Raw genomic sequence first — 20,296 nt, 5'->3', positions numbered from 1 at the left:
GAATGCATGCATAATACATAACCTCCTCTACCATTGATCATCAATTTGCAGTATTCAGAAAAAATCGCATGCGCACATTGAAGCATCAATCACACATATCGACACAGTATATCACGGGGAAAGCATACATCTGAAAACCCCCAACTATCTGTATATTATATTGATTGAGAACATGTAACAATACATAGTACAATACTCCTCACAAGTACTCAGTACTATCTCCACCTGTTACACACAAACTAGCTCAGATCTGAATCAATCACAGGTTCAAATCTCCTCTGCTGCTTGCTTGCCTCCTTTGCATAATCCTGCATGAGAATAGATGAGAATGGCTGATCCAAACTCGTATTTCCCTTGGCTGAACCACGCAATCCTCATTGGCAATACTTAATCCATTGATTGTGCAAATCTCATGCACAACTATAGTCACAACTGACAGCTGTCTTTCCCTTTCACTCACCTCTAACACTTGTCTCCACTGAACTGTCCATGCACTAAGTTAACTGATGTATTCTTTAGTTGCTTTATGAGTTAATAATTAGTGAATTAATTAATAATTAATTCACATCACTCATCACTAGTGTATTCTGCAGTTATACTAAATACAACTAGTTCAACCAAGTCAAACTGAACACAACTCCATCAACTCCTCAATCAACTCCACCAAACTCAATCACTTGAGTTCTAACTGAATTCCATCATGCAATAGCTCAACTGACCCATTAGAAAAGCATGTTTCCTTCTGACAGTTGCATGTGCCACATCCGTAGCTCGAACTGAAGTGCTCCAAGAGGATAAGATAATGTTTATAGCAGGGAAAATTTTAAGAACCCCCCCCAAAATTTATAAATATAATAATTGGGCGAATCTCCATGGTTTATAGGAAAAATGGAAGGCGATTTTATCAATAATATAATATGTATATATAATTTTCTGGCGAATCTCTCACGAGGCATGGCGAATATTTTACTCAATTATAAAATCTTGTAAGAACTTGGCAAGTCTTTCACTAAATAATAAAACTTTGTAAAGTCCTAGTGAATTTTAGCATTGTGAACTCTTAGAGAATTTTTTGAAGAAGTATAAAACCATATATGATAAGAACCACATGGTGGCAATATCACTATTTTTTTTCACATTTCCACGACATGGAACTTGTCTATAAAATTATAAAAAAACCAACCAAGTCCCTTATAATATGTAGGTAAGCTTATAACAGAGTCTGATACCTCTATTATGCTTGTCTTCATTCAAGTGTCATAGCTGCTATACTTAACACTGTGAATCACAACTCTCTCAGAACTCAACTCTATAGTGTACTTAAAACCTTTGGAAATTGAATCTGACAACTCTATAAAAAGGATTAGTGAAATAGAAGCTTTTGTGAATGAGCCCACTAACTATCACTGCTAAACAATCAATCTAGACTATGAAGTCTTCCATCTTGATCACAATCGTGCTCACGATCAAGGGAGTGCGATCACCTGGCCTGACATAATGGCCATCATAGCTTCCCTGCCAATACAAAAGTATGTTCCTATTTGCAGTTAGAAAAATTACCCAAATTACAATCTATTTACTCCAGCCTATGTTGGAAAGTTATATGTTGGACACCTAACCCTAAAGGGTTAGTGTGGAATTCGAATGGACAAAAGCAGTCCAAGAGACCTTGGGATCTGAAACCCAAGAGTCACCTATTGTACTATAAATGTGTATCTTATGTTAATAAAAAACGAATTCACTGATTTATCTTTCATATTGTTTGCTGACCATGTGCGTTTAACATGGTATCAGAGCCACTTGTTTTTCTGTGGCCTGTTATGTGCCTGGCAGTCCTGGCCCTCTGCCCTATTCTTTTCAAACGCTGCCTTATAATGCCTTTGTCTGCATAAACGCATCTGTCGTTCTGTCTCTGCGCATATGCCTGACATAGCGCTGCCACTGCTGAGTCTATCGCTCCTCTGTCCTGAGCGCTGCATCCGTCCAGAGTATTACTGATTCTCTGGGCATCATTGATTGACTGCGCCTCATGATTCTCTGTGCATCCGTTTTACCTTGATTTTCCTGAGCGTTCTCCTACTGTCCCTCTGAGCATGAATCTTTGAATGTATCGCTGCCCATTATCTGCGCATCAGTTTTTTCCTGAGCGTTCTCCTACTGTCCCTCTGAGCATGAATCTTTGAATGTATCGCTGCCCATTATCTGCGCATCAGTTTTTTCCTGAGCGGGAGAGAATCCCATCGGCCTTCATGGATTTTGCTGCATCCCACATTGCATCAAACATCTTGTTATTGCCAAGAACATCGACAAGCAGATTCCAAGCTTAGAGGGATCAGCCCCTGCGGAGACGGCTTTATCAAACATGAATCTTACGGCACCCAGAGGATTTCTCAAGCAATCAAATGCGGGACCCCCCATTGGAGATTAATTCGATATCTGGTAGCAAAACAGCCTGTGTCAGTTCTGAATTAGCAGAATGTTTCGCCTGAAAGAAAATATGGCATGAAAGTTTCGTGGGCGATATGAGATTCATCACAAGCTTCGTTATACTGATGAGTCTTTGGTGGCTACTGCAAAGTTGTCGTATCAATATATCAGTGATCGTTTCCTTCCTGACAAAGCAATTGATCTGATTGATGAGGCTGGTTCTCGAGTGAGATTGAGGCATGCACAGCTTCCTAAGGAGGCCAGAGAGCTTGAAAAAGAACTTAGACAAATAACAAAAGAAAAGATGAAGCTGTAAAAGCAATCAGTCGGCTTCCGAGTTTTTCGACAATATCAAGCCGGCGGAGTTCGTGAAAATTTGAAGAGGAGTCTGAAGGCGACTCCAACAGATTCCCAAGATGTGAAGGATGTGGCACCATTGGATGTTCCAGAGCTTTTGGTAAGTCTTGTTAAGCAATAGATAAAAGGCGTCACAGGCCAGTCCAGCGACTTTCTTCTTCTGCAATCTCTTTTTAGCCATGAAAGTTGTTGCAGCAGAGAGAGCATACCTTCACATTAGCAGGTTCTTTTAACCAAAATTTCCACCAAGGGCCTCCTTTAGATTTATCCTTCTCTGATGAGATCATATTCTCATGTGACGTGGCTTTAAGTGAGTTTTCAGAAGATTTATTTCGCCAACTGCGTGGAACAGAAGTATACAAATATACTTGTCCAACTGGATTTGTTTCAGTTTAAAACAGAAGTATACAAATATACTTGTCCAATGTCTACTGCTACTGAGCATTAGTTAATTCATAAGAAAGTATGTAAACACACAAACATAAATTCACACTCATGAATATCCCAACTTTCTATCAAGTTCTATGACTAGTGATGGAAATCACAATTATTTTCAAAATCCTGGAATCATGCCTAAGCATCCTCTATGAATGACCCAATGCCTTCCTGGTTAGTTTTCTACATTAAAGTTGCAACAAACAATATGACATTAGGCATGGCTTGAAAGTAACAAACCGCTGCAGAACTCAGGCATAGATGGCAAGTGCAGACCGCGTTTTCAAGATATCGGTTAGAAAATCCATAGCATATAATAGCACAAATTGAGAAACTCATAATGTCCTGTCTGTTGAATATTGTAGCCAATTTTCTCACAGATTATACTGCAGAGCATAAAACTGCTGATAAATTAACATAACACACAGGCTTCATATTCCTTGTATATGGCTTCATATTCTTTGTTTTTCTTCAAGTTTGTTGCTTTACAAGACTTAAATTATTCCTTTTGAATTTGTTTTACAAGACTTAAATTATTAAAGATAATAACAAATCTTCCCAACCATTCAAGATAAATCTGATTTAACTTGAATGCACATATTCTTTATTTCCATTATCTAAATGTTTTACTGTCATGAAAAATATATATTTCCATCTCAACATGAGCTAGCAAGAGTGCCTGTATGTAACATGATATAGTGGATGAAGGAGCCAACAATGAACCACAAAAGGAGCATATTGTTGCATCTGAAAAAGCTTATGGAGTAATGCTATTTCCTTGTAGTATTTAGTCATTTATTTCTAAATCTAGGGTATTGAATCTAGCAAAACATGATTTGAATTATAGCTGTTATCTTAGGATAAAATAGGGGCTACTTGTTTTTTCCCCTGGGAAAATCAGTAACTTTCATTAATATTTTGAAAATTACATAAGCAGATGCCGCGGCATTACTGTCATAGTTCATACAAAATTCACCTTTTCAGGTAGTTCTCAGAATCATAACAAAAAGTTCTAGTTACATCCATGTTCTGTGCTTTACAGCCTATTTACTATTACAAAAAGATTCTGTTCATAAATATATCAACATTCATATTGTTCTCTGTTCACTATTTAGCTATTGGGACTGTTGTCCCGCTGCATCCTCTGATCTATATATGGCCTGTGGTAAAACTGGTGTTCCTCCGACCCATTCTGCTCCACTATTTGTCCATTGCCTCGGGGAAATGACGAGGCCTCTTTGGATAGCTTGTCATCCTCGCTATTGTGTTCTCTGTAAATATGCACACATGTAAGATGTTCAAATGCTGCCTTGAGAGTAATAGTATTTTGAAATAAATTGCTGAGCACGTGAACATGGCAATTTGTCACATTATTAATCCAATTTACAACCACCATTGAGTCCCCGAATATGTTGAGCTGTGTAATGTGATGAGATAAAGCAAAATGAAGTAGATTATATAATGCAGAGAGCTCAGCAAAATTGTTCGTTCCAATACCAAAACCCAATTTTGCTAGGTATCTATGATTTTCGTTTATGTGCAAGACAAATCCACCGCCACACCCTGTTTGGTTCGATGCACCATCGAAAAAAGCCCAAGGGATTGATCTGTCTATCTCAGGCATAGGCTGTATAACACAGATTCTGGTTGGGGTCGGTTCTGGTAGCTCCTGGTATGCTGCTATGACAGCAATTTCAATATGGCATCCCGAGAAAGGTTTATCATCAAATATGGCTCTGTTTCGAGCAAGCCATGCATACCAAATGGCCACAGGAGGGAGGTTTAAAAGTTTGGATTCCGGGTGGCTACGGGCCCATGAGCACCAAGCCTCCTGTAGGTCAGCGCCGCTCCAGTCTCCCGAAATTCCCAAGTGTTGACAGATATTCCTCCAAATGCTTTGAAACGTCGGGCAAAACAAGAATATGTGGTTTGTATATTCAGATGCATTTTTGCAGAATATGCACCATGAGGGTCCCTGGATGGCTCTGCGGGTTAGCTGTTCACCGGTAGGAACGATACCGTGAAGCGCACACCAGAAGAAAAGCTTTGATCGAGGAGTGGCCTTTAACTTCCAAATGGAGTGCCACCAAGGGTGAACCTGATCCGGAGATCTGTGAGCAATGAGGGCACAATAGCCATGTTTTGGAACATATGTACCATGGTCGGCAGGGCACCAGATCAATTCATCAGGCCCTTGCTTAATACGAATATGGGATTCAGATAGAGCCATGATGTATTGATCCCATTCCTGGTGCCATTGGTTAGGTAGATCCAAAGAGTAAGCAGTTTTCCACGCCTGAGAAAAAATATCAGTGTGAAGTGGATCAGCGATCTGTGCAAAATGTTGTATCCCCCGACCTTGTAAATAATCTATAATCTCCTGGTTTAATATATGTCTGCCTCCACTGTTGCTCCAAGGGCCCAGACCAATCCTGCCTGTCATTCCATCATTGATGCGCCATGCCAAGTTGTCCCGAATGAGAGGGAGGGAGTCAATCAAGGCCTTCCATACAGATGAGCCCCCCTTCGCAGACCAGGATGGAAGACGTGCCCAATCCATCATATTTTGAGGCCAAATGTATTTGTGGTATGTAACATGAGTCCACAGATTTTGTCTAGTGAGCAAGATCCATCCCATCTTGGCAGCAAGTGCTTTGGCGAAGTCAGGGAGCTCCTTGAGGCCCCATCCACCCCACTTCTTAGGTAATGATATTTTCTTCCAGCTGATCCAAGCAAAAGTGCGTTTCTCCTGATTCCCATTCCAAAGATAACGATTGCAAAGCTGCTGTATCCTCCCCAGGATAGTCCTAGGAATCCATGCTAGTGCCATCCAGAAGACTGGGGTAGCTTCTAGCACTGATTTTATGAGCACCAGTCTGCCAGCTCTAGATAGATATCTGTGGCTCCATCCCAGTAGCCTCTTTTCAAGTTTGGCAATCAACCAGGCCCAATCAGCAATCCTTTGGCATGTGGGTTTCAGATTGAAACCGAGGTATTTAAGACCTCTGTCCAAAGAGTGCACCAAGAAAGGAAAAGCCTGAAGTGCAATCCTGGTCTCTTGGACCGAGGTGCGAGCACATGTGATGGTGGATTTCGATTGGTTAGGTATCATACCTGTGGCCGCAGAAAATCTTTGCAAGATTTTCAAGAAGTTCCGGGAGTCTCTGACACTTCCATCAAGAAGAATAAGAACATCATCTACAAATAGTAGATGTGTAAGATAGCACAAATATGATATCCCAAGCCCACCAATATCCCCATTCCTCTTTGCAGCTTCCATGAGACGACTGAGTCCTTCCATAACTAAGAGAAATAGTAGTGGTGATAGAGGGCATCCCTGTCGCAGACCTCTCTCAGAGTGAAAAAAAGAGGATGCCGAGCCATTGATAAGAACACTGAAAGTGGGAGAAGTGATACAAGCCATAATCCATGTAATATAGGAGTGTGGAAACCCCAGATGGATCAGAATCATCTTAAGATAGAGCCAGCTGACCCGATCGAAGGCTTTGGAGAGGTCAATTTTGAGAAGGATGGCTTTCAGATTTTTGGACCAAATGGAATGAATGGCCTCTTGGGCGAGTCCAATGGCCTCATGTATCTGACGAGAGTCTAGGAACGCAAATTGCTGGGAAGCAATAGCCCTGGAGAGGATAGGTCTGAGTCGATTTGCTATGGTCTTGGAGATGATTTTATACAAACAGTTGCAAAGCGATATGGGTCGGTAATCATCGAAGGATTCAGGGGAATCGGATTTGGGAATGAGGGCGATGAATGTGGAGTTAATAGCATCATAAATAGATCCAGATGTACGACTCTCCTCCACCACCTTCAGCAGATCCTGTCCCATCACTTCGTAGAAAGCAAGATAGAACTCAATGGTCCATCCATCTGGGCCGGGACTTTTGTCTTTCTTGAACCACTTCATAACCCCTTCAAGTTCATCAGCTGTTACAGGCCCAGTGAGATCCGCCACATCATCATCCTCCACGAATCTAGGGAAGTGGTTAGCTACATGGATGATGTCCAGGAGTCCGACTTCCCTTGGACTCTTGTATAAATTCCTGAAGTGGGTGGTGCCGAGGTGTGCAAGCTTTTGAAAGTTGTCTGCAGACTCACCATTTGGGAAGGGAAGTTTCCATATAGTATTAGACACCTTCCTGCTCTTAGCATAGCTATGGAAAAACTTTGTGTTGTCATCCCCCGCTTGAATCCATAGAGCTCTGCTTCTCAGCCGGATAGACTCCTCCCTCTCTTTGAGGATCCTGGCTTTTTGTCCTTCCAGGTTAATAAGTCTGCTCTTTTCAGCCAATGAGGTGAAACCCAAACCCCGGTCGTCTGTAAGGTTACAAATATCGGCTTCTATTTGGGTAAGCTGAGAATTTTCCCTTTCGAGCTTATCCTTGGCCCACCGGATGGAGAGATGCTTTAGCTCTGCAAGATTTCTGCAAAAACTCCTAGAAAAAGATTCATTATCATTGATAGGGTGGGCTGTCCAGTAATCCTGCACCAGCTTGATAAACGAGGGATCCTTCAGCCAGGTGTGATTGAATTTGAAAGGAGCTTTGGGCTTCTTAGTAGGCCCCTGAATCTCAAGATAAATGGGGTTATGATCCGATTGCCCCCCCGATCCAACCCATTGACGATACAGATGGACACGCTGGATGAGAGACCCTTTAAGAAGGAATCTGTCAAGTCTACGAGCCAGAGCAGCTTCCCCTATTCTTCTATTCCTCCAGGTGGGGAGAGGACGCTGCATTGGGACATCTATATAGTTAGATTGCTCAAGCAGGTTGAGCATGAAATCTGTAATGGGGTCAATATGGCCATCCGAACCCCATGATTCCCTGAAGCCTAACGAGAAGTTTAGGTCACCTCCCAATATGATATGATCTTCGCTCAGCATGGGGAGATGAAGAAGGTTCTGCCAGAAAGCTTCTCGCTGGGAACACGGAGCATATATATTGACAATTCTAAGGTCCAAGCCAAGGTCGGCCGAGAAGATGTCCAGTCCGATAAAACCAGCCCCCCCCAGCTAGCAGATACCTTAATGGATCGGGGGTTTATGCCAATGGCTATTCCCCCAGATCGACCAATGGCATCATTAGCAGAGATAATCCATCCAGGGATCAGAGACAACAGAATATGGGAACATTGATCAGCTGAACAGAGCGTTTCTTGGAGCATGATAATGTCACAGGGCTCTGATTCGATGAGCCTCTTCAAGGCTAGTTTCTTGGAGGAACTAGCCAGTCCTCTACAATTAAATGAGAGGCACTTCATGGGGGAACACCTCTCGGGGTGTGCCCTGCTCTAAGGACCCCAACTATGGTCGATTGTCTGCCAGAGACTACCTCGGCCCCAGCAATCTTAATGGCTTTAGAAAGGTGAGATTTCCTCCCCCTGGTGCACGACCCCCCCCCTTCTGAAGCAACAATGCCCAACCCGGATAACTTGACAGGGGGATCCTTAGCAGGTTGCCGAGGACGAAGGAAGTATGGGTGCGGAGGGGAGGATGGAAGCGGGGTAGGGCAATCCGAGAGGGGAAGAGAGGTGATGATAGGATCCACAGAGATAGAGGGAGCATTTCTGAGGGGGCATTGAATCATAGATACAGGAGATGAGGGTTCAATCACATCAGTCGATGAAAGATTATGAGTAACAGAGATCTTGGAGGACATACCCGCTTCAGCCGCCGAACGAGCACGTGTGATAGGAGGCGAAGAACGCCCGATACCAGAAGCTTCCATGAATGCTGAAGTCGCGGGGGAGGGATCAGCAGAAGGAGGCCTCGAAGGATTTGGTGATGCCATTCTGGATGAGGTCGGGGTGTGCCTCGGGGTATCGTCCGCTTTCCTGTTGAGGGGGCATTCTTTGGAAAGATGTCCAACTTTATGACATCTTCTGCAGCGAAAGGGGACTCCTTCGTAGTCCAAGAGCTGAACCCTGATGCATCGGCCCCATTGCAGCGTAACTTGCTCCTCAAGACCTTCTCGGGTATCCAGGTGAACCAAAATCCGAGCCAGTGTTCGGCTACCAGATTCCACAAAAGTGCGATCATAGTCTAAATAAGTCCCGAGAGCATTGCCGACCTGTATAAACACTTCTTCAGCCCAGAAGGGGAGGGGGAGACCCGGAAGGCGAACCCAAATTGGCCCCGCACCTAGCTGTTCCTTTTCTGGTTCGAAGAGAGGGTTCCAGCGCTTAAGAAGAACAGGGGCCATTTCAATATGCCAATAGCGCCCCAGAACCATATCAGTCTGACTCTCCTTGGAAAATTTGAGAGAGAACCAGCCTCTGGGAAGGACGTGGACCTCAGGAAGATCAAACAATACACCGCCCCAAATCTCCTTGACCCACGATATGAGCCGCTGACGCGAATACGTTCTGCCCCTGACGTGCCCTACCAGAACCGTGTTCGCAATGTCCATATATTCCCCCAGCGGCTTCGATTCGTCAAATTTAAATGATAAATCTCTAGAAGTCGCCCGCACACAGTGAACCTTCCTCTTACCAGATCGAGGGGCCGATGGATGATCAACCAGAGGGTTGGTGATGCCTTCTCTCACAGGGGGCGGAGCAGGTCGCGTAGAGACCGCGGGGGTTTCAAAGCATCCTGAACGGCGCGACCCAGGTGCAGATGGGAAAGGAGAAGGGTTTAAAGACGGCGGGGGGATAGGAGCCGAGAACAGTGGCGAAGCTGATGGGTCGAAAGAGGGAGATGGGGGAGTGTGAGTGGCCAAAAACTGTAAGGACCCAGGCGAGAGTGGCGGGACCTTAAAGGGCAGAGGTCCAGACGAAAAAATACCAGCGGAGGTAGGGCTGTTCCGGTAAACAATGGGCACTTCAGATGAGGGGTGAGTATGGAACCCAGGACCAGCTGACGAAGAAGATGGAGAAAACTGCGAACGGGGGCCAAAACAGGGCTGACTAAAAATAACCTTATCCGGCGATGGATCCACCGAATAATCCACTGCGTCCAGCTCAGGGGCATCCATAACTGACACGATAACCGCACCGACAGAGACAGACAAGGTAGCTACGGGAATGCTGCAGCAGGTTCAGACTAGTGACCGCGACGGAGAGTAGGCTATCCAGGTAGGTATCGAGCCCTAGGTCGATGGTACACCGGTTAACCTAGCCCAAACCCTTGCACGTATGGTCCATCCCTCCCGTCTCCGACTCTTCTCCTCGTCAGCTCCAAAACCCTCACACCTGTAGGGGCTACTTGTTACTTGAAGAGGATAGCATTTCTCTCTATCCGTATAAAAAAAAAAATTCTACTCATGATATCATTTTATGTTAATCGGATATTGATAGTTTGTATTTAGTTTATTTCAGCGTTTTATTCTAGTCATTCATATATAATCTCTTATGTTATTGGTCATACATATATTATTGTTAACCTATTACTATTTATGTAGTTCAATCATAATTATTCTTCAATATGTAAGAGGATGGCACATAGATATAGGCATCGAATCTTCTGTACATTCATTCTGAAAATCTTAATATAATTCTCCTATTCTCTCTCATACTTTCTTTGTGAGGCCAGTGTATGTACATTTTTAGAATATCTCTTCATCATCTCATCTCACCTATTTGAATCTTTGTTAAGTTGGCAAGTTCATATTCGGCAAATTGTGCTATGAATGTTTAATGCTTTCTTTGTTCAACACTTTTCATTGGAAACTAGACTTCTATTAATGTTGAAACATTATGCTGCCTCTCTATTTTTCTATTAAAATGTATGACTGAATTCTGAGACTGCCAAACCTCAAGCTTTGTTGCCAACAAAATGCCTCACTAGGCAGAGTAATTAACCCCTTAAACTACATGTTCCACAATCTGGGTAGACTAGGGTATGAGGGACTACAAAGCCCTTAACAAAAAAAGGAGGATACCTGCATGTTTACTGTTTGATCCAAACACTTTAACATAAAACAAAGGATATAAAAACTTCTGCATGGATTCCTTCAATGGACAAAGTTAACATGGCAGTGATTCAGGAAAAATTGGAAAAGGCGCTTTACACAGTTGAGTGCTAGTAAGGGTAGCTCTACTTGTCAGGAATATCAAGAACCAAGTAGCTCACTGTAAGAAAATGGTTAATGCTAAGGATGGTCCACCAACAGTGTTGTCAACTAAATGAAGAGTTGAACTGTAGGCCGCTGCTTACAAGTTTGGAGGACCTTGGAAATGGTGTTCTTCCCAAGAGTTGAATCTCGAACAAGTGGCACCAGCCTACATGGTCCTTGACTTCAATCTGTGCATAATGTCTGGCACTTTGATCTACAGAAATGGCATAGAGGTGGTATATAATGTAATTGTGTCCTTCAGAACATAGATTGGTTGTCATCAATGTGCCACCGCAATGGCCAACTGGTCAGGAAGAATACACAGCCCCTCTTCTATTGCAGAAACCCTGTTACGGGTTAAAAAGAAGAAAGAAAAAACCAAAAAAAGAAGATCAAAAATCCAACTTTAGCCTGAACAAAAATGTGGCCATGCAAAATAAAGAGGGCCTAGTGCAATACTTGCACCACTCTGAGAAATGAATTGGATATTTTTAAAGGTAATTGCTGGTTTAGCCATTACCTTTAAAAACTAACCAAGGGAAAACATTTACAGAAGTTCTAATATTGTAAGCCTTACCATTTCCTTTTCATTTGTCAAGTTTAATTTCCACATTTTTTATTTCAATGAAACATTAAAGGCTGCAAACTTTGTGGTTATGATCCAACTGGTAGAATAAGGATGGCTTTCTATGAAGCTCAAACCACTCACAGGACCCTTTAATACCACGGGGTCTACAAAACCACAAGACTGACATAATAGATTTCATGCTTCAAGAAAACAGAAATACTTCAAGCTTGACTTCCATTACATTTTTTACACGCACTATATGGTCTACCCTGTCCTCTGAGATGGACAGAGGTTCTTTGTGAAGACACACCAAATACAACCGAGTGATTTATGGCACAATGATTAAATAATGATAAGCCAACAAAATATGTACTATTAAACATAAGATATGCTCACTCAAGGGAAAGATTACTAGCCGAGGATTTATACTCCAAACACATAATTGGAAGTTGGTTTATGTGGCCTCAAACCAAATGCACTTGGACTCATATTTTTTCCTTGACTAACCAGGGGAATGCCCGAATGCGTTTCCCCTCTGTGAGGGCTATGTGTCTGTCTGATCTCACTTATACGGGGGCTATATATTTGTTTAGCTTCTGCAACTTGGGGACTTAATGCAGACTCAGATCCATGAATTGGTGTGCAATCACTCAAGCTAGTTATCCGTGGACTATATGTGTGTTTGACCTCACCGCGACTTCATGTAATCATCTCATCCAAAACTTCGCCATCATTTGCACCTGTTCCCATGCTTCCTAGTCCGAACCCCTGAATTCCAGCTTCCTGCAATCAATATATGTTACAGTTCAATTTATTATTGTTCATGTTGCAGGGCTTATGAAATAGAATTGAGTAATATTTTTAAAATTTGTTTGATATGTGTCTTGCACTCACTGTTATATTGCATGGCATTCCAGGGGCTTCTTCATACTCTGCTGCATCCAATTCTTGAAGATGTGCTCCTTTGAAAAACTTTGGAAGGATATACTGCCTCGCTGGGACTAACAAGTTACAACATGATTAGTAGTGGGAAGAGAACACCATCTATAGGCACCCATGTGATACCAAAACATGCCAACAAATAACATGTCTGGAAAATGGTGAAAGTGGCAATTGTCTTGAAAGGCACCGTTTCAAGAAATGTAGCATGATACTCCTAAAGTTCTCTGTAACCATCAGTTCAACATTGATCAACTTTGAAAACTATATTACAAGCATTAAATTCAATCACATTATAGTTTGAATAAAGTTCATACTTGTATCTACGGCTTGGAGCAGTGAAAAGAAACAATAGCCTTTCCCAAAATTGATTTCCTGGCAAACTCTCTATGGCCATGAAGGCAAAGTAACCCCAAAGCACAGAAGTTGGGATCTTTCTAATGATAGGCATTACTGCAAGGCAGCCAACAACCATCAGAGATTGCAACAAATTACTCAATTGCTGTTCTTTCACCTCAACAAGAAGCAGGTCATCCACGTCCTTGTCAACATTAAAAATTGATTCATCAACTGGGGTATCCATATTCCCAGTACTTGCGGCCAACTGAATTGTGGACTCTTTCAATTCCTTAAGTGCCTGCATAAATGGTTGGGACATGACAAGACAAATAAATAAAGGGAGAGGAAAATTAGATAAAATGAAACACCCAAACTCAAAAATAAGACCATTACCAAGGCAGGTGGAGGCTGATAAACCATTGGGGTCTGCATTTGCTCATAGGCTTCTTGCATGTTTCTGTATAATTTCCCTAAGGTTGAATTTTTCTGCATACTTTTCCAGATTGTTGTCACTAACTTGCTAAGCACCAACTGTAACAAAAGTACTTGTAAGTTACTCGTCTATAAAATGTCTGAATTGTGTCTTTTCCCTGAGAAGCTGCAATTGATAATTCCAATATATTAGTACCTGATGTTTGAGGGTAGCTAAGCCTTTCATGTGCATTGGAGATTCAGGAATAACACCATTTGAAGGAGGTATGCCAACAATACCACATAAAATAGTCTGTCACAATAAAAGGAAAATTTATGAATCCACTAGAGATTTTTTATGGAGGTGAAAACAAAGAATGAAGAGTTAGATCAAGATGTCTTCAGGAGAGAAAAAGCTCTTCCAGAATAGGGTAGCCAGTGATAGTTGAACCTAAACATGAACCCTGACAAAAATTACAACATAGTTCTAAATAATATATATTTACTGTGGTAATGGGCCTTGACACAATCTCTGCAATAATGGCCCTGCTTGATACAACATCATTTTTCAAGGGTTTTTTGTGAAGTTTCCTTTAAACTTTTCTATGCAGACTTCTTCCCTTTCTTCTTAGTGATTTCAGTGCAAGTGCTCGGTATACACTCTTTTAAGTGAATCTGTTCCAGCAATGTTCTTTCTGCAGTAACATTCCACCAAGAAAGTTAGCCACTTTATCAGTGGCATTCACACTGGTCACAAATGGCTGAAACATTTTTTTCAACCATTGGAACAGTGGCACTACGAACTTTAGGATCAATTCTATCATCAACTGCTCCAAATTGATCTTGCACATCCTGAATACGTATCGTATAAACAGTGATATACACAACCAATCATTTAAAATGCATACAGTCATTTCCTAGAATAGAGAATCCTTGTTCTGTTAGAGAATCCTAGTCCAAATCTTACAAGAACTAATCAAACTTCTAATTTGAGGACCAATATGATCTGCAATAGTAAAACTTATAATGTACTGCACATCTTCATTGTGCGCCAAAAGCTTTACTAATTCTTTAGCAACAGTGCAATTTGTCTTCTTACCCTCCACAAGTCTTAACAATCAATTCTTCAATTATATGTTTAGCACCCTTCACTTGAAGATAGGATAATTCTTCCCATCAAGCTTAACGTTGGGTAGAGGGATGCTTTAAAATTAAGATGAAGCTATCCTCCCCCTTGCTCAACAATTCTCTACAGATCTCAGAACAGAACCAAAGGTAATCTCAGGAACAACGTACTATACTACTATGACAAAGAACCACAATTCTGAAAGAAACATCAGTTTGGTTAGGATCTTCAAACAGCTACCAAGGAATCAAGTAAATGCTGCTCTGCAATTCCAAGACTTCAAGTATCCAGATGCATTGCATTGCTCTATGGCACATCAATGCAATTAAAGGTAAGCCTTCTAATGGTAAGGCTTACAATATTAGGCAGAGTAATTAACCCCTTAAACTTCATGTTCCACAATCTGGGTAGACTAGGGTATGAGGGACTACAAAGCCCTTAACAAAAAAAGGAGGATACCTGCATGTTTACTGTTAATGCATCACTAGGTAGAGTAATTAACAAAATGCCTCACTAGACAGAGTAATTAACCCCTTAAACTACATGTTCCACAATCTGGGTAGACTAGGGTATGAGGGACTACAAAGCCCTTAACAAAAAAAGGAGGATACCTGCATGTTTACTGTTTGATCCAAACACTTTAACATAAAACAAAGGATATAAAAACTTCTGCATGCATTCCTTCAATGGACAGAGTTAACATGGCAGTGATTCAGGAAAAATTGGAAAAGGCGCTTTACACAGTTGAGTGCTAGTAAGGGTAGCTCTACTTGTCAGGAATATCAAGAACCAAGTAGCTCACTGTAAGAAAATGGTTAATGCTAAGGATGATCCACCAACAGTGTTGTTCAACTAAATGAAGAGTTGAACTGTAGGCCGCTGCTTACAAGTTTGGAGGACCTTGGAAATGGTGTTCTTCCCAAGAGTTGAATCTCGAACAAGTGGCACCAGCCTACATGGTCCTTGACTTCAATCTGTGCATAATGTCTGGCACTTTGATCTACAGAAATGGCATAGAGGTGGTATATAATGTAATTGTGTCCTTCAGAACATAGATTGGTTGTCATCAATGTGCCACCGCAATGGCCAACTGGTCAGGAAGAATACACAACCCCTCTTCTATTGCAGAAACCCTGTTACGGGTTAACAAGAAGAAAGAAAAAACCAAAAAAAGAAGATCAAAAATCCAACTTTAGCCTGAACAAAAATGTGGCCATGCAAAATAAAGAGGGCCTAGTGCAATACTTGCACCACTCTGAGAAATGAATTGGATATTTTTAAAGGTAATTGCTGGTTTAGCCATTACCTTTAAAAACTAACCAAGGGAAAACATTTACATAAGTTCTAATATTGTAAGCCTTACCCTTTCATTTCTATGCAATTAATTAACCTTGAGCATGGAACATAATTCTTCTTAATCTCCATGATATTCAAGAATCAAACTCCAATGGCAGCATTGGCTTCAACACGTCTTCCTTTTATCCCTTCAAAGCTGCCATGGGTCATGATGGCTTGATCAATGATCGCATGCTCTTAAGACCATACACACCCTAATACCAATTGAAAGAAATAAATAATGATCTAGAAACGAGAAGAAGAAAGAAAGTGGTGTAAAAGGCCCAAAATCAAATCGAGCAAGTGCCCTTGATTATATAGGATATTAATCATAACCACCTTATAATAGTCAACCCTAACATGTGACCAAGTTCATAATACATAGGATAAAAACTGTATTACAAGATACACATGAAGATGTTCAAGGACTTAAGATTAGGAGTCATGACTAAGCCAAAAGGTTGACATTTATAGGCTTCCATCCTCCCAAACTAAGGCTTGGTCCCTTTTAGGGTTTAGAGAGGGTAAGTTATAGTTTATTTGATTCACCTCCCAATTTGGGGAATCTCCCTAAGGTTTTCCTAGACACTTTAGGACCTCTTTGACCCTAGCACTCTCTCTAGAGAGCTCTCCAAACCCTAGTTGCTCCTATTCTAGAGTGATAATGATGTTCTAATATGATCTTTCTTTGGCTCACAAGTACAAATTTGCCTTGGGACCTCTTTCTCCAATGCATAGATCCACTTGCCACTTCCCGTCTCCTCATTTCCTTATAGTATGCATTTGTTGTTAGGGGCTTGGACCATGTCAACCACACCACATGGTATCTCCTCATGCAAAGGGCTTTCCTTCAAATATGTAGCCTCAAACAAAGTGTCCTTGCCCCAAATATATCAAAGGTGAAACACACCTCCAAATATGCATAATATGCCTTGAATAATACATAAAAACCTCATAAAGGAGCTTTAACATCCTTTAATGTAGAATGTGTCTCGAGCAAAGTGCCCTTGCCCCGGATATCTAAAAATTGAAAGACACCTCCAAATATGTGGAATATGCCACAAATAATATGTAACACCCTGTAAAGGTGATTTAGAATACTTTAATAGCCTTCATGCAGAAGACATCCCTATTCAAAGGGGTGGTTACCAAAATGTTCCTCTTTTCACCCTTGAAGTAGAACATTTCTCATCAAGTGTCATCCTTTTAACTATACAAGAGCTTCTACCACCACATGGCATCATTCAAGTAAGGGTTTTCATCCTCTAGCCTCTTTCCTTTCCACCTATCATGCTCTAGGCATCGTCCTAGATAGGGTGTGTTACTCTCCCTACCATTTTTCATACTTTGGACCTCCAATGTGCAAGGGGATTCCTCCTTTTGGTTGTTTATGACCCCCCTTACCATAAATCATGTTCTAGGCTCCTAATGTGATAGGATGCTCCTATTCTAGGGCTCCCTTCCTCATATTATTCACCAATGGGATCCAGAGCCTTAGCTTGAACATAGGAACAAGGCTCTCCCTCAGTGATGCAACAAAAGGTAATGTAATCATAACCCTAGTTCAAATATGTGTCAAGTGTGCCCAAGTGAAACTTCATGGTGAGATGTAATTTCAAAAAAACCCAAGAGTCTCTTGCATCCTACAACTACCCCTGAACTCCATGAGTCTTCTCCTGTGCTCAGTGTGAAAGAAAAACCCATGAAAAATCTACATGACCCATACATTTTCGAAGGCAACAAACTATATAAGAGTGTAGAGAGATGCTATTATAAAACAATATCACCCCTAAATGGCAATACAATGTCACAAACTAGTGAAGGTGGAATCCAACAAGATTTTGGTGAAAATATCTACAAGTTGATCAATTGAAGGAACAAAATATCTACAAACTTCCTCCTGTATCTTTCCAAAACAGATCTCTGTCAAATATAAAATATCTCAAAGATTTCAGCTAAACAAACCTTGCTTTGGATTTTGTTAGATCAGCGAGAGCTTTGTGATGTTGTAAAACAAATACCACATCTTTGTGATGTTGTGATTTTGTTACATTCATGCATGCCCTCCCCTCGATGGGTAACTGTGCCTTCCTAATTGAAGACAATACATTCATACATGTGCTTCATCCAGTGATCCTACTAAACTATTGCGCCTCCATTAGAGGATCTCTTATGTGCCCTCTACTAAAGATCGACTTTCCTCTGTACAAGCTAGAATGTATTTGTTGAAGGATGATGTTGTTGTCGAAGGAGAACAACTACTGAGAAATAGGTAAAATCTAAGACTACCTCCACTCTTGTATCAAATAAAAGTAAAATTGTTGTCAAATTAAGCAATATTGTTAAGCAATTTTCTCTTTGTATATTCAGCAAGCCAAAAATGAAAAATATTATATCATATGTGGGTACATGGAGCAGTTAGAAATCAGTCTACTGTCGTAGACTGAAATGGAGTACAACCCTTTTACAAGGCCTATGGTACCAAGTGCAACATCTAATCTTCTTCTGGAAAAAAACTAAAAGAGCTTTATTTCACTTTGAATTTCAAATGCTTGTTAAATGATCAAGTGGTAGTTGCAAAGAACAACTCAAACTGGGTGATATCAAAACAAAATAATTTAGTATTTCCAAGACAAAATAACATTACTGATGTATCTTTGGATTCCATGAAAACAAAGCAATTTGATGTATTGAAATGATATTAGGAGATTAGTAAAGAGGATCAAATTAAGTGATGTTATGGCCATACCATTGTATCCATTTACGCTTCGAGCGAAGAGACTCAGCAACACCAAGAACATTGAGTGCCCTCCAAGAAAATGTAGTCCTTGTGGTTTGTAGAGAGTCTTCACACTCTAACATCGGGCTCTTCAAACCATCTCTGCACAAGGTCATTACAAATGTAAAAAATCAGCAAGACACAAATTTGGTAGTAAATATGACCAAAAGAAGAACTAGTGCAAACAATTTTCACAATCATGTTTTTGAAACCAACATTATAATCTCCTTAGCATTATGATCAGCTGTCAGTGTTCTTCCCAAGTCAGCAAACTCAGCTCCGCCTTGAAAAAGTGTAATTGCATAAAAGGAATGTCGGTCTCATGCCAATAGGTCTCCTACGATGAATGCGCAGGAACCTAGTACATAGACCATTTTTCTCTTCGCTTAGCTACCTAGGGCTTATTTCCCTTTCCAAATATCAATAATTCTTTTCCAAGAAAACATAAAATAAGAATAATATTTTACTATATTCTAAAAGGTGAAGATGTTGAAATCATGCCACAAAGTGAAAGGAAATCAAATATCTTTCCTCAAACCACCAAATATATAAAGAAAACAACAATAATTATAAAAATAAAACTAGATCTGTCGATCTATGCATGAAATGAGTCAAGCGACTAAAAAAATATGACCAAAATAAACCAAAAATTTCAAACTTGACAAAATCCTCTAAACAAGCAGCAAACAAACTGCTAAAATTTTCTAAGATATTAGAGCTAGACATCAACGCAATTTCATGTACTTGAATAAGCCCATTGTTGCTTAGCGTTAGACTTCTTAAATTAGTTATTTATCATTTAATACTAGGACACTGTCTATGTGAAAAGAAATAGGTCCCAGCTTCATCAAATCTGACTTCATTTCAAATCAAAGATCAAATCCAAAGGACACTAACTCGTTACTCTTGGATGGTACTAATGTTAAATACACAAAATAACAAAAAATAAAGATATGATAAAAAAGTAGACCTGCAAGATTATATTGGTCGAGTGTGACAGGGACACAAATAACTGAGACTAGAGAGATTTATAGAAGGCAGTAGTTACTATTGTGTGATTAGTGGTATGGTGGAGAGACCTACCAAGAAGGGACGTTGGTCTCGGAAAAGTATAGTAGGGAGATCCATAGAGCATTTATGTAAAAGGAAGATGAGAAGTGTCGTCTTCAAGTTGGTTTATGTTATGGTAGAATTTTGTTGGTGATAAGTGGTAACAAAACACTTACATCAATAGGTAAAAAGTAAATTCGGGGCATGAGTTGGACTGACTCATGTTATCTCATCCCTTAATGGTCCTAAGGACATGTGGGGACCCGAACAACTTAGTACCTAAAAGACTTGAAAACATGGCTGACAAATCACTGACAAGAAATGGCTAGCAAATGACTTGAAAGTCTTGTTAAATTTGTTATTTATCATTTAATAATAGTCAGACACTATCTATGTGAAAAGAAATAGGTCCCAACCTCACCAAATCCAGCTTTATTTCCTGTCACAGATAAGAA

General features: G+C 40.7%; 1 protein-coding gene across 3 annotated transcripts; it reads right to left on the bottom strand.

Annotated features, from left to right (window-relative positions):
• Nucleotides 1-12,833: 12,833 nt before the first annotated feature.
• Nucleotides 12,834-19,453, bottom strand: LOC149163005 (putative boron transporter 2). 3 transcript variants are annotated; one of them, XM_089435874.1, is made up of 6 exons: nt 19,008-19,453; nt 18,762-18,893; nt 13,769-13,864; nt 13,534-13,671; nt 13,119-13,438; nt 12,834-13,028 (listed from the first exon to the last, which is right to left on the bottom strand). In XM_089435874.1, exons 2-6 carry the CDS (start codon nt 18,771-18,773, stop codon nt 13,019-13,021), a joined length of 576 nt encoding a protein of 191 aa, XP_089292000.1. In that variant the 5' UTR covers nt 18,774-18,893; nt 19,008-19,453; the 3' UTR covers nt 12,834-13,018. The 3 variants fall into 3 exon arrangements, with proteins under 3 accessions (XP_089292000.1, XP_089291999.1, XP_089292001.1); XM_089435873.1 differs by lacking the exon at nt 12,834-13,028 and having other exon boundaries at nt 13,037-13,438; XM_089435875.1 differs by lacking the exons at nt 12,834-13,028; nt 18,762-18,893; nt 19,008-19,453 and adding an exon at nt 14,058-14,193 and having other exon boundaries at nt 13,037-13,438.
• Nucleotides 19,454-20,296: the final 843 nt, after the last annotated feature.

Source organism: Pinus tabuliformis, chromosome 5_2 (assembly GCF_031772625.1).
Source record: "Pinus tabuliformis cultivar Carrire ecotype Pingquan chromosome 5_2, CPIR1, whole genome shotgun sequence".
Lineage (NCBI taxonomy): Eukaryota > Viridiplantae > Streptophyta > Pinopsida > Pinales > Pinaceae > Pinus > Pinus tabuliformis.
Note: the sequence above shows the minus strand (reverse complement) of the source record. Positions and strands in the feature narration are given on the sequence as shown.